At 45.3% G+C, this 23,094-nt stretch overlaps 1 protein-coding gene across 3 annotated transcripts in view; it reads left to right on the top strand.

Annotated features, from left to right (window-relative positions):
* The first annotated feature begins 8,072 nt into the window (after positions 1-8,072).
* XYLT2 (xylosyltransferase 2) overlaps positions 8,073-23,094 on the top strand; it is a 37,859-nt gene continuing 22,837 nt past the window's right edge. The window contains exon 1 of one of the 3 annotated variants that reach the window (XM_081850714.1): positions 8,073-8,379. In XM_081850714.1, coding sequence (XP_081706840.1) covers positions 8,239-8,379 — 141 coding nt within the window. In that variant the 5' untranslated portion in view covers positions 8,073-8,238. The remainder of the gene's footprint in view (positions 8,380-23,094) is intronic. The other 2 variants (XM_081850712.1, XM_081850713.1) reach the window with 2 other exon arrangements.

The following is a 23,094-nucleotide window of genomic DNA, read 5'->3' as shown; positions in this document are numbered from 1 at the left end:
AGGACTCATTGTTCCTGAGCTCGGAGTGAGTGATGTCATAAACCACTACTATGATTAGGCCTTTGTTTTACATACCCCCAAGCATAACCTCAGAAGTGAGAGTGATTCAATTCCAGGTATTTCTTCAGCCTGATAATGATCATCTCGATCTGTTTCAATATGGTTTCTGACTGCTTTGGGAATCCAAGACTGTCCTGATGGATGATCTACCCCAGACCCTCCAAGTGTCCCTGTTTTCCAGTGATAATCCTGGATTTACAGAAGCCGTATCGGTTTCAGATTTGATTCTGGAATGTCCTGCTTTTCCTCAGGACTTCCCTGTTTTCATGGGAGAAATATTGGCAGGTATGGAGCTATGTGATGCCTGAGCCAAAGAGAACAGTAACTATACAACCTTTAGAAGACATTAAACATTGATATTTAATGTTTTGTTGTGTTTTTTATATATGTTGGAAGCCAACCAAAGTGGCTGGGGCAACCCAGTTAGATGGGTGGTATATAAATAATAAAATTGTTGTTGTTGTTGAACAGGATGTCCCTACAGTGGTACCTCAGGTTAAGTACTTAATTTGTTCCGGAGGTCCATACTTAACCTGAAACTGTTCTTAACCTGAAGCACCACTTTAGCTAATGGGGCCTCCTGCTGCCGCCGCGCCGCCGGAGCACAATTTCTGTTCTCAACCTGAAGCAAAGTTCTTAACCTGAAGCACTATTTCTGAGTTAGCGGAATATGTAACCTGAAGCGCATGTAACCTGAGGTACCACTGCATTTCCATCAGAAAAATGTTGGAGGGTATGCTATCCCAGAAGCTGGACAGGAGTAGGAGCATCCCTATTGGTTCTGCTGACTCTCTTACCAGCTTTCAATACCATTGGCCACTGCATGCTATGTGCCAGGAATTGAAGGCATTGTTTTATAGTGGTTCTAATCCACCTTGGAGAGTAGGTTTCAAGTGGTGATAGCAGCTTACTGTTTGACACCATGGCCTTTGGCTTAGTGAGTTCCACAGAGTTTCATCTTGTCCCTCATCTTGTTTAACATCTTCATGAAACCATTGGGATGGTGTCATTGGAAGGGAAAGCCCTGCCAGCCTTCTCATGTCTTCAGGAGCTCTAGTCCTTTCCTGAGACAACTTCCTGCTTCAGAAGCTGGTGAAGCTAAAGAGGGTATACTGTATACATATTTCTAATAACTGAATGAAAAATTAATGTACCAGCCATCCCAGTGAAATCCCAGCAAGAACCATGATACTAGTATACGGTAAGTGATTTAAGGAATTGGGACACAGAATCTTTCAGAGCCATTTTGTATGTACTACAGTGGTTTGGTTGGAGGTTGTTATTTGGAGTTCTCAAAACAGCAATGTCATATTATATTTATTTATGCTGGAACAGAATCCCCAAGTTGCTTTTGAAACATAAAGTGTGTGGCAGAAAATACAGGGAGGGGTCTTGGAGTGAGTTATTAAAAAGTAGTTCCAGTTACATATAGGTAGCCGTGTTGGTCTGCCATAGTCAAAACAAAACAAAACAACACACTTCTGAAGAAGTGTGCATGCACACGAAAGCTCATACCAAGAACTGACTTAGTTGGTCTTTAAGGTGCTACTGGAAGGAATTTGTTTTATTAAAAAGTAAATAGCAGCACAGTGGTACCTCGAGGCCCCCTAGATTTAGAGGCCTGAGTTGTCCTGCCCTCACATGAAGTTTTGGGTTTGCAATTTTGGGAGAGGGGAGACTGCCTGCTGGGGAGCGGGAGGGCTGGCGAGGCCCCCTAGATTTAGAGGCCCTAGGCTTCAGCCTACTTAGCCTATACATAAATCCGGCACTGCCTAGCTTCATGGGATGCCACAAAAGTGTTGGGCAGCAGCCATTTTTTGTCCGCAACAAACAGAAAAACCATTGCGATCTTGCAACGCACTAAAGCAATGGGTACCTTGTTAGACATTTCCCCCTGAGCACCTGGCCCTAGTTTTATTTGATTCACTGCATGGGGCTCTTGAACGTTCAGGTGAACCCAAGGAGGAATTTGTTCATATTAATTCCGACAAGGGAGTTCTGAAAACAAAACTGTATCTTGAATCTATATATATACTCCTGTTTTGCTGTTTACAGGCCATTAAACTGCAAAGGGAACAATGCCAGAGGCCTTGTTGCTTTATGTAATCCTGATTATAACAGAATGGAAACCCGGTGTAAACAAACCTGAAAACCTATATAATTTTTTTGTACATTAAACCTCTAGAGGATATTCTGCTTAATGTAAGAAGCTGCCTTAGACCAAGTCAGACCAGTATTCTAGCCAGATCAGTATCTTCTTCACTGATTGGCAGTGGCCCTCCAGAGTTTCAGAGATGGGACAGTCCTATCCCTACATGGAGAAGCTGGAGATTGAACCCAGGACATTTTTCATGCAATGCAGCGGCTCTAACACTGAGCCACAGCCCCTCCTTTCGTGACTAGTTTGCGCAAATTGTGGAACTTGAGTTAAAATGCTTTTTAAGCCCAGAACTGAAAGAGTACCTTTAAACTAACCTACAGTATACATAGTCATATTAATGGTGAGTGAGTGTGGTAGAGCCCTAATGTGTAATTTTGTCACTGACCAGAAGGAGAAATAGTGGCATATTCTGCTTTGACACTGTGAGATATCACACTGCTCAGAGCCAGCTGGCATCTCTGCAGTATGATCAGCCACAAGAAAAGCTGGAAATGATGTGTAGGTGTCTACATGGTGGGGCTGGGCAGAGAAATCCTAAGAACAACTTCTAATCTAGGGTTAAAGTCAGAGAGGCAGTGGAAAGGGTGGTGGATCCTGTGACCCTAGATCAGGATAGGAATTTAGAGAGGGTCTTCATACCTGACCTGCCAGCAGGTATATGGAAGTTCCATGTCCTACTGTCTTCCAGACCTGCCTTACCTGCTGGCCTGCAGCCAAGGCTGGTGGGCTGATGTTAATTCCATCCTCACAAACCATCTCTAACCGTTACTTGCCTATGGAGACATGTTGCCTGCCAGAATCTGATAGCATGGGGTGCTGAGGGACCTGAGCATTAGAGCCATGCTGTGCTGCCAGTGTCGCACGGAGTTTGGTACTCCTTGTTATTCCTGACAGCCTCATGAATGGAGATATGATAGCACTCTTCAAATACCTGAAGCGACGTTACATGTTAGAGAACAAAGAGCTGCCCCAATGGGAATAACTAGGGGCCCCTCCAGACTGGTGTTTTACTGTGGGTAGACTCTGCAACTTTCTCTTGACGCAACAGTGTGTTAGAAGTGGGTTTTTTGCTGTATGACAGACTCAAAGCTTCTGAAGGTGCAAATAGTACTGGAAGTAGAATCGCCTTGATAGCACATATAAGCGCAAATCATCAGGAATGCGCAATACATTGGTTGTCTGGAGGGGTCCTAGGTCTAATGGATTTAAGTTAGAGGGGAGGGGGTAGATTTTGGTTGAGCAATAAGGGAAACCTCATAATGCAAAGGGCAATTTGACAATGGACCCAATTACCGAGATAGGTGATCGTGTGCTCTTCCTTGCAGGAGGCCTTTTGCAAAGGCAGGACTATACTGTACTATCTTGTGGGGCTGCTCCAGACCTGGGTTTCCAGCAGGGGGCTTGGAATAGATGACCTACAAGACCTCTTCCAACTCAAGGAGAAGAGATTAAAAATGAAAACAGCACTGTGCAAAACCAGCGTTGCTGAAAGGCTGTTTAACACAAAGCTTCAGGCAAACAATGTACTCACACAAGTACTTGCAACCAGTGATTCATCATTATATAAAGCACTTAGTCTGAAGACAGACAGAAGATTTTAAGAGAGTGGTATGAAAGAAGAATTGCTTCCTAAGGAGTATACATAAATATTTCTTACACCTCTAGCTGCAATTCCTCTTTCATGACCCCTTCAACTCTCTGGCAATACCCCCCCCCCCCATATCTGTCCATCTTCTCCAGCCTGACTGCTGACCCTCTTAGTACATTACATCTAATAATAGCCTAGCCACCCATTGCTCATGTGCAGGGGCAGGGTGCTAGGTCAGCACCTGACAAAGGAATAATGGTCAAAAGTCTGTCTCTGCAAGGAATGTGGAAAAGTTGGCTTCTAAAGATAACAGACAAAGGATGCTTTGCTCAAAGAGTTCAGCCTGTCTTTTCCTTGCAGGCTTAAATAACATAAATGATAATGATAACAGCATTTTGCATTTGTATCGTGCTTTGGAGAGTGCTCAGACACTTCACATATATTATTTTGTAAGTTTGTAAAGTAGATTCTGTGTTTTTATTCCCATATTGCAGATGGGAGACTGAGGCACTGTGCATTAAAACAGTTTATGCTGCAATCATCATATACCTGAGAGTAATCCCTGCTGAACTCAGTGCAATTTACATCTGAGTAGAAATGCATAGGATTGCACTGAGTTCCATGCAGAGTAGATCTCTGATATCTAAGTCATCCAGTGTCTTAGGCTACAATCCTCACTGCATCTACTCAGAAGTAAGTCCTGCTTAATGGTGTTTAGTCCCAAGTATGGGTATAGGGCTGCAGCCTTAGCCCCAATGCTACACCAGCTTTCTGAAGAGTGGTACCTTGGTTTAAGAACAGTCCTGTTTATGAACAATTCGGTTTACAAACTCCACAAAACTGGAAGTAGTGTCCCAGTTTGCGAACTTTACCTCAGTCTAAGAACGGAATCCAAATGGTGGATTTTGGTGGAAGGGCACGGGCAGCAGGATGCTTCATTAGGGAAAGTGTGCCTTGGTTTAAGAACGGTTTCAGTTTAAGAACGGACTTCTGGAATGGATTAAGTTCATAAACCGAGGTACCACTGTACTCTGGTTTAGTTCATTTGGAGCTCATTGCTGTAGATGCCTCACTGTCTTACTATACCTGGGTATCTTCTGTACACTAGCCTATGATTTGCAGATTTTGGTTAAGCTGTAGAGCCTTGGCAAACAGAACCAACACAATAGCAAGCCCAGGCTCATGGCCTGAATTGCCATAAAAACACTGAAGCCAACACAGCATTTTTAATCTGTCGGTCAGATCTGAGCATTCATTTCCTTTGAGAGCTCTTTGGAAGGCTCCAAATGATGGCCTCTGAAAACTTCAGTGAACTGTGACTGACATTGAATAATTTACTTAATTCATAATTCACAGTTCATTAATTCATAATGTGTAATCAATTAATTTTTGACTTCTCAATTCATAATGTGTCATTTGTAGGGAGCTCTCCCAGTATCCACTGTTTGATCGAACGGATACAGTTCAAGATGTGGTTCTTGGTCTTCAGTCTACAAAAAAAAAGCAACACCCACTCCTCAGAGTTGGCCTCCCACTTTATGATCCAGGCTGTGCCATACCTGCAGCACGATCAAAATATGTTTGAGATTCTTGGCTTCATTTTTCAGTGAGGTTGTAACCCTGTGTCTGTACAGACTGCAAAGCAAGGCTTCACGTGACAGAATGTTCCTCCAGACAAAATAACCCATAGCTCTTCTCATAGAAAACTATGTTGGGGGAAATGTTTCTAGCTTTATCTTCTCCCTGGCTTTCTTTATGCAGAATACACACACACACACACACACACACACACACATATGGCTGGTACAATAAAAATAGAAGGCTGAGCATACTTTTAAACATAGAATAAAATAAAACCCATTACTGTCATGTGTGGGATGAATCTTAAAGGGGAATAATACACATTATTGAATCTACCAAATCCACTGATAAGCAGAGAGAGGTGGCAGGGTATCTATATTATCATTATATTGTATGGCGAGTCTTAAATCATGTGAGCCCTTGGCTGAAGCCTAACGGTCCAGATATAATTTTACAGCCTCACTGAGAATTTGCTCAACTTCAGTTGCCCAACATATATCAGGATTCCTTACTGCAGCTCAAACATAAGGAAACTTATGAGGCCTGTTCAGCAACTATTGTGCTATCACAACAGCTTAAGAGACCAAGAAGGAATCCAGTTTAGCCTGCTTCAGGTACAGGTATACATTTGGATTTATCCTCAGGAAAAATGGGTGAGGGATAAAAAGGTTCAGAGAGGCTTCCAGATATAACTCTCCTTGATCAAGGATGGGGCAATTCTGCCTCAGCAAGGATTATTTAAATAATCTCAAGGATAAATGCAGTAAAATTGTTCACAAGAAAAGAGGAGGTGTCAGGGACATAAAACAAGAGAGCTTTAGGGATCCTGTAGCCCAGGGATAGTCAACATGGTGCCCTCCAGGTATTGTGGGGCAACATCTCCCATCAGCTCCAGCCAGTACAGTCCATGGTCTGTCTTAAGACCTAGAAATCTAGAAATCCTTTCTTTCCTATCATGCCTTTACTTGGTAGCTTTATCACAGAAGCAGCCAATGTGGTGTCCTCCATAAATCATTGGACAACCATTTCCATCACTCCTGACCGTTTGGAAATGCTGAAGGGAGCTGAAGGGAAGTCAACAACATCACGTATTGGTGGTCTCTGCTTTATCAGAACCTGGTTTTAAGTCACAACTGAAGTACTGGTGTTAAGTTAACCGTCCCAAGGCCTAGAAGTCTTTATATAACAAAAGGAAAATCTTGAACTTGACTCAATAACAAATCAGGACTTGCCACCCCCCAAGGCAGCAAAGAATCAAGATGACAGTAGAATGGTAATTGTTTATATGAAGGCCGCAATATGAAGTTGACGTAGAAACACTTCTATGAAGTGATTTTAATGGGTCTATTCTGACTTCACCAACCCATAGATCTTAATGAAGCAAAGTGCACCTAACTGCTGGATCGTGGCCCCAAACTATAACCTGAATAAAATGCATAGGGAGGAAATGAGCAGAAAGGAAGGATGTGGAGGTAACCTTCCAACAAACAGCATTTGAGAGTGGAAATTATTAAATTGTGTGTGTCTCAATCTAACCAACAGGGAATAAAACTGCTGGAAGAGGGTTGACAAACACACTTCGCAGCTTTGCAACATGGAAGTGGGCAACTGGAGAGGCACCCTGTCCCACTCTCGCCCGCAGTATCTCTCTGGGCTGGAGAAACATATCAATTTTCCCCTGGTCCTTTCCATAAGCAGCACACCATTTTCATACCACATGGAAATAGCTGCACCAGACTGTCACCCCTGTACATATATCAGGAAGCCCATTCAGTAGTAGGCCCAACCAACCCCAACCTTTGGATGAAACTGAAAACCCGTTGAGTGACCAAAACACTGAATCAGTGTCTTATTTCCTGGTATTCCCCTGGTGAATCACTGCCCTTATTCAGTCTGCCTGTTTCCACTGCTTTCCAACAACCTATCCCAGGGATGGAGAATTGTGACCTGCCTTTGTTCTTCTCCCTATGGGCCATGCTTCCTGAGCTGATGGGAGTTGGGAGTCCCAACAACCTCTAAGAAGCTGAGGTAATTTAAATCCGCAATTATATCTTTTGTATGTGTTTCTCCCCCCCCCCCTTGATTCTACCTTTTATCTTTCAGAAACCCCTTTGAGGTGTTTTGCTTTGTTTTGGGGGGGTTTTTTTACACCAAGCAGTGTATAAATAAAAATTAATAAATAAAGGGCCACACATTTCTCATCCGGGTCGTCGGTGTCCCTGAATGTTGTTTGAACTGCAGCCCCCCCCCCCCCAGCCAGAATGTGGGCATTCTTCAATGTTGTGTTTGTGTTTTAAGCGAAAGTGCAAAGGGCTAGTTTGCTAAACGCTGTGCACGGAGGCGAAGAGGAGCGTTGAAAACAGGCTCTCACTTCAAAGGCAAAGAAAAGAAAGATTCTACAACCTGAAAAAAAAGAGACAAGGCATGTACTTTTTTCCAAACCAAGAAAATCTTGAATAAAAAAATATATTTAAACACACACACGTAGGAACTGTGGGAGGAGAGAGCTGCTGCACTTGCAGCGTCCTCTACAAGACAGGCGAGCGCCCCCAGGCGCCCCGCAGCAGCCACCCCTCTTTCCCGCCCCCGAGTTCTGCAAAGACGCCTTAAAAAGCTCCAGGGCGCTTGTGCAGCTTCTCGCTTCTCTCCCCGCCGGTGCGGGTGCTCGGCGCCTACCACGCCGTGCGTGCTCGCTCCCGCGGTCTGCAGGGCTCTCTCGACTCCGCCGCCCTCTTTCTTTCTTTCCCTCCCTCCTCCCTCCTTCCTTCCTCCCTTCTCTCTGCCTCTCTCTGTCTCTTTCCTCCCCCCCCCTCCTCCCTCCCTCTCCCTCTCCCTCGGCCGCCTTGGAATGAAGATGGTGGCCAGCGTCCGGGTGCAGAAGCTGGTCCGCCGCTACAAGCTGGCGATCGCCACGGCGCTGGCCATCCTGCTTATCCAGGGCCTGGTGGTGTGGAGCTTCAGCAACCTGGAGGAAGAGGACCAGGGAGAGGTAAAGGCAGGGCAGGGCAGGGCAAGGGGCCGGCGCCTGCCTCCCGCGGCGGCGGCGGCGGAGGGCGAGCCAAAGGGGTCTGGGCAGAGCCCCCGGGGTCACGGAGAAACCGGCGTCGGGCGGCCAGGGAGCGCCGAGGGCGGAGCGGTGCCCAGAGCCGGCCAGGGTGGCTTCTGCTCCGGGGATGGCGGGTCGGGTCAATCCGCCGCCCGAGGGATTTAAGGGTGGCGGTGATGGTGCTCTTTGGAACATCAGGGTGACACGGAAGGCATGCCCACAGAGAGAGATGTATGCCGAGATATATATATGTAAAAAAAAATACGTACATACACACACACACACACACACACACACATATATATCTAATGTTGGTTTCGGGAGCAAGGCGAGTAGCCCCGGGCCCGTGGTTGGTACCTCGCCACGGACGGGTTGTGCTATGGGGGGCTACGTGAAACTACTACAAAGTGGCGGCAAGGTCGGGACGGCTGCGCGCGTTTGTGGCGCTGGGTAACTCGGGTGGGGTGCGGCGGCAAGGCCTGCGTAAGGGGTAATGTTTCGATCTGAAACCTCTCTTAGGCAGAGAAGGGGCCTCGGGAGGTAGTGGGGTGATGCATCAGGTTTTTTTTTTGGGTCAGCTCAGTTTGTGTGAACGTCTGCTCCGAAGTTTAGGGGCTGGGTGCAGCGGCGCTCACTTCCCCAAGTTAGTTGCGGCTTAACTCTGGAAGGCGTGTTGCGAAGTTGCTGGAAGCTGATACTTGGGCATGAGGGGTGGCTGGGGACCTGCATGTGTAAGGGGTGTTTGCTGTGGAGACATGCCATATACTGTATGCCTTTAGTGTGCTCATTACTTGGTACAGTGGTACCTCGGGTTACATACGCTTCAGGTTGCATACGCTTCAGGTTACAGACTCCGCTAACCCAGAAATAATACCTCGGGTTAAGAACTTTGCTTCAGGATGCGAACAGAAAAAGTTCTCCAGTGGCGCGACAGCAGCGGGAGGCCCCATTAGCTAAAGTGGTGCTTCAGGTTAAGAACGGTTTCAGGTTAAGAACGGGCCTCCGGAACAAATTAAGTACTTAACCCGAGGTACCACTGTATTGCAGTTTAGAGTATGGCATCTACTGGCCAGTTGACACATTTTGCTGGGGGAGGGGGGAGAATGTAGGAAGGGCCCTGCTGGATCAGACCAAATGTCCATCAAGTCCAGCGCTTCCTATCAGAGGCCATGCATTGGCTTTCAGGGGAGACTTTATGCCACCATTTGCCATTAAGCAGTGCCCACTCTACTGTATTTGGGAGGTGTAACACAGCAGAATACGGAGATGGTGGAATGAGAAATACCTGGGGAAGTTTGCAGGCTGCTGCATCTTACAATATTGGCTTACGTCGCTTTGAATCGCTCATTGGAGCAGATGCTACCACTCAGTGAGCGGTTTGTGTGTAGTAGAGAATCACCATGTGAATCTGATTGTTTTCACCATGGGATGATAAAAGCAGTTTCAACTTTCAGTCTTCATAGTTTGAATGGGCTGAGCTGCTGCATGCAAAGCAGCTCAGCACATGGTAACAGGCACTGCATGGAGTTACTTAAGATCAACCCCTGCATAGCCGTTGTAGGATCCTGACCTTTAGAAGTGGGGATGGACAACTTAGTTCATACCAATAATTACTTTGGAAATGGGAGAGGCAGAAATCAGTTCTCTGTTGTCTGTACAAACCTGGAGGAATGGGGAGATGCTAGGCTTTGGCCGATAGCAAAACAAAAAGAGTGTGACACACCTATTTGTGCACGTGACCATGCTTTCAAAGCTTGAGTCAGTTTGGGTTTTTCCCTTCTCTGTCAAATCAGGTTTGAAGTGTACCCAGCCTCTTACTTCTCTGCTTGGTTTTATTTTTTTACCCTCTGATCTGGACACACATTGAACTGTTTCCAGAGTAGGTCTGCATTTCCACCTCAAGTTTACTGAAGAAGTAAATTTGAATGTTATAGAAGTGACCACTTAGTTACGTATGAGGGAACTGAAACACCGCAAAGCTCAACCATTCTGCTGTCCCTGTGGTGTCTGACTTAGCATAAAATCAGGGTGGAGGAGCATGATGCATTTTCATGTGGTCTTGTATTTGTTGTAGGATTCCTTCCAGTTTTCATCAGCCCCAACCAGCATGGCCAGTGGTCAGGGATGATGGGAATGAGAAGGGTCACAGTTTCCTCACCCCTGGTCTAATGCTTGTAGATACCTTTGAACACCTAAAGAAGTTGGATTGCTTCGGGCTAAGATAGTGAACCTTTTAGTTGCTCATACAAATTTGCATTGTTTGAAGTGCTTTTTCTGACGTTCTTGATCATCTTTAGGGAGGCTTTTCAAAGTCCCACTGGAATTTTCAGCTCCCTAAGTCTGCTGGCACAGAACATCTGCTTTGTATCTTGAGCTAGATTTGCTGCTTTTATGTAAGAAACAGCTTACTGTGGCAGAGGCGGTCTGTCTGGATTAGATAGACTAGATCCCTCCTGTCTCTACCACACACATCTGGCATAGTGCATGCAATGGGAGATCTATTTTCACTCCCTGGTTTGGGAAATCGGATGTTATGGGCATCTTAATAATACGTTCTCTAAAAACAGAAAGGCAAAGATCTTCTGAAACTCTCCACCCTTGTCCATTTATAGTCTGTAGTTGGCTGCCTGGTCTCCTGCTGTTTGCCTCCAATTCTGCAAAAAAGGGGGAAAATATAATTGGCATTTTTGTACAGAGGACAGGGCATCCACCCAATGCATTGTGTGAGAACACGAGCCCATTAACAAGTTTAGCGAAGCTGAGTGCAGCATCCTTTCATATATGCGCATGCTGCTTCCTGGCTGATCGCAACTGGACAAGCCATAGTGCCAAGACATAAATAAATGTTGGAATCCTTTCCACAAGAATCTCTGCTGTTACAATGTCTGCCTGATTCTGCAAGTGCAGTAGAGCCTTGGTCTTCTACAGTGAGAGATCAGGTGTTGAATAAGGTAGACTCACACTATACGGCCACTGACCCTATAGGCAGCAGTGTGGATTTGGGACCAGTTTATGTGTTCAAGAAGAATCACATAGTAGAGCTGTCTTGGAGCTGCCGCTTCAGAAGGGTATCCAATAAGTTTTCTCCATGCCACGTTTTTCGTGGCTGGGGAGTTCTTGACATAGAGGAGCTTTCAGTCACATCATGATCCCCACCCCACCCCCGGCCGCCAGCTGCATTCTGAAGTGGTACAAACCCAGTGATAAATTTGCAAGAAGATTTTATCAAATGACAACTTGTCAGCATTCATTTACTGCCGTTTGTGTAAAATAGCCATAAAATGAATTCTACCCTGACATGTAACTTTAATCAATTACAAGCAAAATATTTGAATAGCCTATTGACAGCTTCTGCAAAATTAACTGTCCAATTGCCCCATAATAGGCAGTGCAGTCTTTTATACAAGCCTGCACAGAAGCACGTCCCATCCACTCTGGTAAATGAGTATAGGTTCACAGCCTGAATTAACTCTAAAACAACAACTACAATCTTTCACAAGCAGACATGCATTTAAAGCTCAGTTATGACACCTGGTTTGAGTTTATAATTCACTGGCCTTTTTCCTCCAAAGTGCCACTGACTTTATTATGAAGTTGTAGCAATGATGTGCTCTGATTTTAAATGCCGCAAAATCAGTCCCTCTCCTGAGACCTTTGATCTGGGGTTTCTTTTCATGATGTGCGGAAGCACTGTTGCAGCCTGCAGCTCTATTTTGTCTTCCCAGAAGAGATGGTTAAATTTACCTACTGGACTGTCTAGCTTCTGCTTAAAGCAGCTGCTTCTGGCTCTGGTTCTGTTTTTGGAAAGCTCCCTTTTGATCGCTGCTTCCTTTTTGCCTGCCTTCCTAACTTTTTGAGGTTCAGGTTATTTCAGAGCAAGCATTATCACAAGATGATAGGTTGCTGCTAAGTATGTAGGGGGAGCGGGGAGACCCAAAAGATTCCTACTAAAGAATCAATTCAAAATCTGAGCAGGGTCAACTGGTCTTAACTGTGGGCCATGTTTTTCACTGAAAAAGATCTAGATGTTGCAGCAATGGACATTGGGACAAGAAGCGGAGACTGCTCTTTTCAAAGAACAATTATTTAAAGGATGTTTCTCTCTATATTATATAAAAACCCAGGCTTCAGCACGATGGGCTGAATTGAAAAGGAAGCATCTTTTGTCAGTGTTAAAAGGGTGACATTTTCTTACTTTCATCTTAGCAGTTCATAATAATAAAAATGTCTCTCTCCAAAGCATAGGTGAAGTACAGGTAGATGCAGCTATTTATTGTCAGGACTGAATATGTTGTTCTTCTTGTTGCTTGGGCATGTTTTTTTGTGCATGCTCTGGGAGATAAATAGAAACCTGTCTATTGTTTGGATGAAAGCTAAACAAAAATGTCCAAATGACCCAAGACTGCAATCCTGTGCACACAGAAGTCCCATTGTTGAAATAAGTGGAATGGATTTCAGGGGGGGACCCCATATATTGGATCAGGCTCCACTCCCCCTAAGCATAAAACAAAGCTTGAAAGTAAGCCCTCTCTGTGCAACACTCTTCAGTAAACATGGTTGTGATGTGGCTTGGGAGCATAAGGTACTTGAAGCATGCCCATATCATGTTGTTAGTCTCATCTAAAACATCTGCCCAGTGATCAGATTTAGAGAAATACGAAGCATCTCCATGAATACTTTATGCTGATCTTATTTAGATCAGAGGGCATTCTCAAAGGAAACAGGCAGAATTCCGTATCAATATTGCATCCTGGCACGTACTTGGGCAAGGAAAAGAAAACATTCTGAAACAAAAATAATGAATTGAAATGCTTTTTCTATCAGTCAAGATTCTTGGACTCTTATTTTGAAAGTATCTCAAAGTATCTATATTGGCCATAGGCATTTAGCTTAATGCTGAGCCTATCATGTACACATCGTTATATTATGAATCGATTGATCTGGTGGATGAACTAGCTGTTGGCCCCTTTGAGTTCTAGCCCCTTCTCTACACATACATAAGACCCAGAGAAGGAGTCCAGTATTTGTTGGCTACAGAAGAAGAAATGCAACTCCAAGTGCACCAGTGCTGTAAAGGCACATGCTTTGAACATCAATTCTCTTACAGTTGTGGGAGGTATATTTGTCTGTAAGCCTGGGGAGGCCACAGCTTCAGCACAAGAACAAGGAAGGAGGAAAATAATGTGTATTTTCTTTAATTCTTTATTCTGGTAGCTAGATTGGGCAAGCCTTCGTTCTTACGTAATGTGTGCCCCCGGCACAATAATTGAGGCATCTCATCTGGAGGAAGGAGGGGCTGCAGTTCTGTGGCGGAGAGTACATGCTTTGGATGCTTTGAAAGTCACAGGTTCAGTATTTCCAACTAAGAAGAATAGATAGCAGGTGATGGGGAAGAACTTTCTCTGCCTGAGTCCCCTAGGGAGCTAGGCAATGCTGGGCTTAATGGACAAATCGTCTGGGCTGGTATATGTCAGCTTCCTATATGGTGGTACATCGGGTTACAAACACCTCGGATTACAAACACTTCGGGTTACAGACTTCTCTAACCTGGGAGTAGTACGTCGGGTTAAGAACGTTACCTCAGGATGACAACAGAAATCACGCTCCGGTGGCAGTGGGAGGCCCCATTAGCTAAAGTGGTACCTCAGGTTAAGAACGGTTTCAGGTTAAGAACGGACCTCTGGAACAAATTAAGTTCGTAACCAGAGGTACCACTGTATTCACAAATCACCAGGTGACAGACTTTTAAGTACTTTTAAACACAAAAGAACACTGTTAGCCTCTGGAACTCGGGGGCCACTTCACACATTTCACAATTTCTATGTGTGCAAAGCACATTCATATGTGAATACAGCATATATACATTGAGAAGCTGTAGCCTGTTACATGCATGTGTGATTATCATAAGTAGTGGGCTATGCATTTTGTACATGGCGTGACATGGCTCATACGATGCCAAAAAATAGGAGTGCTGGTAAAAATTGATGTAATTAGACCCAGAATAATCACTGTGCTGGTGTCTGTTAGTCACAAAATAAGGAAGTCCAAAAACCACAGTCATGCTGAAAGTATGGAATCTAACACTTTGGTTGCATGCAACAGCACTTGGAGGCAAAATTCTGATCCCAAGCTTCAATTTGTAAGAGCTGCGTGGCAGGGTTTTAGATGCCAGTAGCAAAGTGGTACAACATTTCCAGTTCCTAGTAGCCAGCATCAATTTTGAGCAGCTACCTACCTATGATTTTTCCCAGCCCTGCAATAGGAAGGAAAATCCTCTGCTTACCTTGTCTCTCCTCCTTATGTACTCGCATTACTAGGTCAGAGTGCTCATTCCTATTTCCTGAGCGCTAAAACCCTCCTAGGAGCTGTTGCACACAAGGGACAAGAGAGGCCTCTTTATAAGAGGAAGAAGTGCTGCCGATTTTGTCATGGGGCTTGCAGGCCACTTCAAGCAGCTTGATGGGCCTGGTCTGTAAGGTAAAAAGGTAAAGGTCCCCATAACAGTTAAGTCCAGTCAAAGGCTACTATGGGGTGCAGCGCTCATCTCGCTTCAGTCTGAGGGAGCCGGCGTTTGTCCACAGACAGCTTTCTGGGTCATGTGGCCAGCAGGACTAAACCGCTTCTGGTGCAACAGAACAAAGTGACAGAAGCAAGAGTGCACGGAAACGCCTTTTACCTTCCCGCCGCAGCGGTACCTATTTATCTACTTGCACCGATGTGCTTTCAAACTGCTAGGTTGGCAGGAGCTGGGACAGAGCAATGGGAGCTCATACCATCATGTGGATTCGAATTGTTGGCCTTCCGATCGGAAAGCCCAAGAGGCTCAGTGGTTTAGACCACAGCACCACCCTTGTCCCTTGCCTGGTCTGTGCCGTAGGTTCACCATCCCAGCCCCTGCTCCAGAACCAGCCTGGCTTATTTCCACCACCCCCCTTTACCTATCCCCAGTCTCTATTAATGTACTTCTGTTGTGGGTACCACTTGCATCTCTTATTTTCTTCCACAGGCTGCATCATTCTTTTTTAAATCCCAGGTTATTGTTTCTTTAAAAAAAATCATAGTGGATCTTAATCTGTTGCTGTTTTGGTTGTATTTGGGTATGTTCCACTTTTGCCCCCAAACTCATGAAGAGTATCTCTGGCTTTCTCCACTGTCTCTGGATGGGAGCTGTAGTCACATTGGTTACCGCTTTGTTAGAAGGTAGCTGACCGATTGAGCCCTACATGCATGTTTGGTAACAGAGTACCAACAAACCTATTTTGATGTTGAGTGGTCAAATCCACAATAAAGTAATTTCAAAGAACTGTGACTTGCAGCGACTCAGGCAATGTGGCAGAGTACCACACGGATGCAGAAGACAGCCTGTTTTGTATATCTCCTGGAAGTATGGGATGTTTTGAGAGCTCCCGTGAGAATCTGTTGGTTTTACCAGCAAGCGCAAATGGCGGAGATGAAGCAACATGGGGACGAGAGTCTGGAAATATCAGAGTGCCTGATCCGACGAGCAGCGGGGAATCCATGCAAGCAGAGACTTTGCCAAAAAGTTCTGCCGAAGTGTTAAACAGAAGTTGGGAGTAATTTATTTTCCTTCCTCCGTGGGTCGAACAGAAGGGATTGCTCTGGCACCGTGCAGCAATTAGGAGCCACTGAGTTCATTAACTGGCAGCTGAAGGAAGGAGAGGGAGAGGAGGGATGCCTTCTCACCTGTCACAGGCTAGATTAAGAGCTCCTTCTGGGAGAGATGGATCTGCCAGCAACAGCCACCAGTTAGGAGGCCTGTTCTTAATGCTCAGCCATGCACATTGTGGAAGGGGGGAGCAGCAGACAGGTGTTCTGGCAGCCTGTCTCGCCTTCCTTGTCTCGTCACTCTCTCTTTCTCTTCCAGGATGTGCGAGGTGAGGAAAACGTATTTGTCTCTAGGGGTGTCTTCATTTGGAAGTACGATGCAGTGGGCTTGACTGTGAGAGGGCAATGTGCTGGAAAGGAGCAGAGACACTTGCCTCCGTGCTGCCGGGAGTTCAGCTCTCCGAGTAAACAAAACCCCTTTGCTCCAGAGAGGGCAGGCAGGCAGGGAGAAAATATCCTGGGCTGCAGACTTCTGAAGCATGTGTTCCTCCAAAGATTGAAGGCGAGCACCAACCTTTCCAAAAGGATGCAAGCATTTCCTTCCTCACGGAGGTGCCTGGCTGCCCCTGGCAGGATGTTTGTATCTGAGTAGAGAGCAAAACTTCAGCTGTTTGCCAGCCTCCCTCCTCAGCTCTCACCTTCATAGTGGAGAAAACAGATTTATAAGTCCCTGAACAGATGGCTTTGCCTGGTGACTAATGAGCTGTTATCTCTGCCCGTTCTGGCCTCTCTCTCTCTCTCTCTCTCTCTCTCTCTGATGCATGCTTGAAGAGGAAACCAGGGGAAGTTGTGGGTTTTTTCTTTTTCCAAAAGGACTTTGCTTGTATTTAGTCTGTTCCAAACAAAAAACCAGAACTGCTGGTAAAAAAGCATGGCAGAAGTTGACTGATTGGGTTGATTGCTAACCAGCAAGGCATATGTGGAAATCAGAAAAGCTAGTTATTGTGAAAGCCCTGAGTCCAGGTTGGTCAGCATCCTATTATTATAATTTCTTAATAGACCAACATTACTGCTTCTGCAGTACATTCATCTAGGGGTGATTCCAGAATTAATTTGCTTTGGAGGTCCCCACAAAAGTCAGACTTTCTGTAATAAGTAAAGGATGGAAATCCACTGGAGAGTGTGGAGTATTGCTTGCTTTGACACAATGTCAAAATGAAAATGAATTTCAATAGGGACAGATGTAATGTTCTGCACTTAGGAAGGAAGAATCAGCTGCACAAATATAGGATGGGGGACACCTGGCTTACTAGCAGCATGTGTGAAAAGGATCTAGGGGTCTTGGTGGACCACGAGCTTAACATGAGTCAACGGTGTGATGCAGCAGCAAAAAAGCAAAGCTAGTGCTATTCTAGGCGGCATCAACAGAAATATGGTGTCCAGATCAAGGGAAGGAATAGTACCACTCAATTTTGCCTTGGTCAGACCACACTTGGAATACTGTGTCCAGTTCTGGGCTCCACAATTTAAGAAGGATGTCGACAAGTTGGAGTGTGTGCAGAGGAAGGCAACCAAGATGACCAAGGGTCTGGAAACTAAGCCTTATGAGGAGTGCTTGAAGGAGCTGGATATGTTTAGCCTGGGAAAGAGGAGACTGAGAGGAGATAGGATAGCCATATTCAAATATCTTAAGGCCTGTCACATGGAAGAGGGGTGCCTTGTCACATCTTTGTTTTCTCCTGCTCTTTAGGGTAAGACTTGAGGCAATGGCTTCAAGGTAGAAGAAAGGAGATTGTGACTAATCATTCAAAAAAACTTTCTGACAGTAAGAGCTGTTTGGCAGTGGAAAGACTCTCACAAGAGGTAGTGGACTCTCCTTCCTGGGAGGTTTTTAAGCAGAGGTTGGATGGCCATCAGTCATGGATGCTTTAGCTGAGATTCCTGCATTGCAGAGGGTGGTACTAGATGCCCCTTGGGTACCTTCCATCTCTTCCCTCCCCCCTCTCTCTCTCGAAATCAGGCTGAATTCTCAATAAACATGTCACCCTAAATTGGTTGATTTTCTCCCAGCCTTTCATTCCCTGGTCTCCATTGGGGGGTGCATTTCAGGATCTGTGAGTTTTAAGACCACCCCAACCATCTGGTTATTGAGAGGGGGATTCCTTTAGGGCAGTGTTTCCCAACCTTGTGCCTCCAGCTGTTTTTGAACTACAACTCCCATCATCCCTGACTAGCAAGACCAGTGGCAAGGGGTGATGGGAATTGTAGTCCAAAAACAGCTGGAGGCACAAGGTTGGGAAACACTGCTTTAGGGGCCCCATTTCCTTGCCCTCCAATACAGATTGGCCACCTGTGGAACCAAATACCCCAGCTGGGCCATAGCAGTAGGACTCCCTCCCTTATAAAGCTCTCCGTGTTAGCAGTTATCGAGAAATTGAGGGTTGTGTAGCAACCTAAGAGTCCTGACCCTTGGTCCACCGTGCCTCCCTTGGCTACAGGATTACAGTGTGTGCTACACAAACAGGGAAGCGTAACCAGCTCAATATCTCACCACCTTGACTTCAAGTAGTCATTTAGAGGTAAGCGGGATGAATTCAGCCATCCCACACACGTCCAAAGTGCAGTCTTTAAGAGCACTGTCTGCCATCCTAACCAGTTATTCAGTGTAACATTAACTCAGGTTATGGGAAATAATTCCCTGGTCCTGCTGATGATTCACATCTAAAATGACACTGCTTCTGAAGCTGCGTTCATGTGAACCGACTTGCCTGAGGGTTTATTCCAGTTTAGCATCCTTGCTTTTGCAAGTGTTTGCATCGCTTCAGAGTGGGGAGGGTGTATTTCATGCGAAAGCAGTTGCTGGAGAAGTCATGTTTGGTTTTAAAGAGACTTGACACGTTCAAGTAATGCGCTCTGATTTTTACACATGAATGTTGTGTACATAGCGCTTGAAGTACTTCAGAGTTGACCCTTTGATGATAGTCCTAGAGATTGCCTCCCCCAGATTTCACTTTAAGCATTTTGTCTTTGTATGGTCGAGGAACACCTCCAAGCAGAGCACAACGTGTGGGTCACTCTGCAGTAAGAAACCATGGGGAAATAACACATGGGGCACTTGAGTTAAACTGGAGCATTGGGGTGGCAGATGGGCAGAAGAAATTTGGTGAAGGAAACCAGCATGTATAAAATGAGCGACCTCTTTAGATATGCATTTGGGAGAGTTTTAAAAAAAAGTATGAAATGAGTCACAAATCCATTGTCAGTTGAAATCAAAGCAGACGTAGACAATGCATGGCAATTAGTTGATAATTGTAAAGAGATGCAGCACCACACTAGACCTAGTGGTTTGGGAAAGGAAGAGGTACCCGTATTTTTCGCTCTATAACACGCACCCGACCATAACACGAACGTAGTTTTTAGAGGAGGAAAATCCGTAGGCATGCCACCCGTAGGCATTTCCTCCATAACACGCACAGACATTTCCCCTTACTTTCTAGGAGGAAAAAAGTGAGTGTTATGGTGCAAAAAATACGGTATTTGATCACTCCTTGCTTGTTCTAATCTGTGGTTTTCTCAGTACTGAAACAGCCAGCCCTGGGCAATGCAGAGAGACAGGAACTTGGCCCAAATGGCAGAGAGGTTTTTACTTTCTAATACAGTGGTACCTCGGGTTACATACACTTCAGGTTACAGACTCCGCTAACCCAGAAATAGTACCTCGGGTTAAGAACTTTGCTTCAGGATGAGAACAGAAATCGTGCTCTGGCGGCACAGCAGCAGCAGGAGGCCCCATTAGCTAAGTGGTGCTTCAGGTTAAGAACAGTTTCAGGTTAAGAACGGACCTCTGGAACGAATTAAGTACTTAACCCGAGGTACCACTGTACAGGGATGGGGACCTTTGGCCCTCCAGATGTTTCTGGGCTGCAACTCCCATCAGTCCTGATGACTGGCCACCTGGCTGGGAGTTGGGAGTCCATCCAACAACATCTGACAAGCATCAGGTTCCCCATCCTTAGTCTAACCTAAAGGATCATGTGCAGCCATGCTTCTATGCCATATACATGAAAATTGACAAATAGAGGGGGACCAATACTGTAATGGAGAGCATCTGACTTGTTTCGCTGGCTACCATGGTAATTTCCCACAGCCAGGCTTCCCCTGCATCAAAAAATAGCCTCTTTCCCTCTCTCATACTTCGTTTCTGCAAGGATGATTACTTAATAGAAGCTATTTAGTTTCATTCACGTTCAACTGACTTATTGTGATGAGGAAATCCCCCCCCCTTTTGGGGGGATAATTCTGCAACCCGAGTTATAAATTCAGAACTGATCGCAAGGTCACTTCAAAGGCATGCTAAATTAATCATCTCTTAGGAGATAGCAAATTGTGTGTGAGAGAGACTGTCACACTCATTGTCCCTGCAGTCATAATGCACTTCCTTCCAGATGGGTAAGTGTGTGGAAAAGTGACTGTTTTAAGAAACATTCACCATCTTCATGGCTGGTAGGTCCCCTTTCATACTTCTGTGTGTCAATAGCAGTTAAATGCCACCTGGAAAGCAGAGCTTCAAAACTCCCACCCCCCTTCCCTACTCTCTTGTCCCCTGACCACCTGCTTTGTATAACATCTTGCCTGACGGAAGATTTTGCCACTACTTTTGGTGATATTTTGGTCAGTCCTCACAAAGGCACTGCCCCAAAATGAATGTTGGGAGTTCTTTCTTAGGAGCTAGCATGACCGCCCCTTCTTTGTCTAAAAAGTGAGGAACTTTTCCTGGAGATGGTGGGCACCAGAAAGGATGACCCATCTGGGGTAACTGCTGTCTGCTATGACTCTGGTCTGGTTGTTAATTATTTACGGCAGGAGTGGGGAAACTGGTCCTCTAGATCAGGGGTGAGGAACCTGTGGCTCTCCGGAAGCTGCTGAATTACAACTCCCATCATCCCAGGCCATTGGCTGTGCTTACTGGGGCTGATGAGAGTCGTAGTTCTGCAACATCCAATGTGCCAAAGGTCCTTCTGAGACCTGGGAGAAGAAGTGGTGGAAGAGGACTGGAAGAAGTTTAAGGACTATCTGCAGAAATACTGCAAAGTTTATGAATGCTAAAATGATGTTGGATATAAAAATAATATGGCATTAGTGATACAGTGTTAAAAAGTATGCAAAAGTGTAATAGGAAAAGGGTGAAAGACTAAAGTCATATTATGTCAAAAGTAAATAATATGCTAAAGGTGTTTAAACATAAGGAGGAAAGATCGGAGACATAATAGAATTGATTTTAATAATTAGAAATGAGTTTCTAAAGAGGGTAAGGATTTGCTGTATCTGATTGGACAAAGAGGAACACAAAAAAGGGAGGCGCGAGGAAGTCAAGAAAGAAAGTTTTCTAAACATGAATTTAAAAATTGGAGTTTTTATTTTTATTTTTTTATTTTTTTAATGGATGGAATATTCTTCTTTCTGTATTTTGCTTTTTTCATCTGTTTTATGTGTATTTGTGATTGTTTTTGTTGTTCTGTATTTTTGTGATGTTTCTTCTTTTTCTGTAAAAACAAATAATTTTTTTTTAAAAAAAACCAATGTGCCAAAGGTCCTCACTCCTGCTCTTGATAGCGTTGGACATAGTAGCTATTGTGGTGTCCTCCAGAATAATAATAATAATAATAATAATAATAATAATAATAATAATACTCCACCACCCATCTGGCTGGGTTTTCCCAGCTACTCTGGGTGGCTTCCAACAAAATATTACAATACACTAATCCGTCAAACATTAAAAGCTTCCCTGCCCCTATGTGCACTGAGATAGCTCAATTGGTTTGAGCTCGGTGGTGATAACACCAGGGTCTCAGGTTCAGGCCCCATATGGGACAGCTATATATTCCTGAATTGCAGGAGTTTGGACTAGATTAGTGGTTTCCAATCAATGTGCTTTGGCACCCTGGGGTGCCTTGAATGATGGTCGGGGTGCCGCTGGCAGTACTGGCCTCTGTCCCTCTTTCCTTCCCTCCCCCTTCTGATGCCCTGTCACGTCTCTGCCTCCCAAAGACTTGCACAGCTGTTAGTTGCAGCAGCCCTGACTACAAGGTCTGCAGGCAAATGGTGCCTCTGGGGCTGGTCAGGGGGTGCTGGTTGCCAGGAGCTGAGGTGGCCTTGGAGTAAGCAAGCAAGTGGGCCAGGGAGCCCAGCCAGCCAGTCCACCAGCCCTTGCTGTTGGGAATGGACAGACAAGTCCCAGGCCCCTGTGGGGCAGTGTGAGGAGGCACCTCTTTGGGGGGCAGGGGGGCAGCCCAGAGACTGGGGTGGCAGCAGTGGCTGCCCAGAGGACTCCCAAGGAGAGGGGAGAGGAGGTTGAGGAAACACTCCACAAGGGAGGGTGTTTGAAAAGGAGTGAGATGCTGCCAGCTCTGCAAGCAAGGGGTGATGTAACTGGGTTCCTGAGCCCCACAGGGGTGCCGCAGAAAGAACGTAGTTGGCAAAGGGAGCCATTGACTCAAAAAGGTTGAAAACCTCTGGACTAGATGATCCTTCCAACTTGGCAGTTCTGTTATTCTATCTAGCTGCTCAGCTTGAAAAGAAGAGGCTTCTGGTTGAACGTAGAGCGTGGTCATAATCGACCTTTCACTCAGGGTCCTTTCCTAATAATAATAATAATAATTTATTTATACCCCACCCATCTGGCTGGGCTTCCCTAGCCACTCTGGGCAGCTTCCAACAAAATGTTAAAATACAGTAATGCATCAAACATCAAAAGCTTCTCTAAACATCCTAGTGATTTTTCTGATGGAAATTCTCTCATCCTTTTGGGAGAAACACCTAACAACTAAATGTCTGCGGGAGGAAATTTCAGTCAAAGCTCCCTGTGTGAAAGAGGATGCTCATACTCCTTCAGGTGAGGAGGGGTTTTGTTTTGTTTTTGTCAGAGATAGCTCAGCTTGGCATGTTAGAATCTACCAAGGTATTGCTAAACCAGTCAGACAGCTCTGCTGTCTCTTAAATTACTTTTACAAGCCTGCGCCTGCGAACCAACATGGGCAGCTGGGTGGGGATTGGGGGGAGAACAGCACAGCTTCTCAGTGCCTCAATGTGTCT

The sequence above is a fragment of the Podarcis erhardii genome, assembly GCF_964252035.2.
Source record: "Podarcis erhardii genome assembly, chromosome: 2".
In the NCBI taxonomy this organism is placed as follows: Eukaryota; Metazoa; Chordata; class Lepidosauria; order Squamata; family Lacertidae; genus Podarcis; species Podarcis erhardii.
Note: the sequence above shows the minus strand (reverse complement) of the source record. Positions and strands in the feature narration are given on the sequence as shown.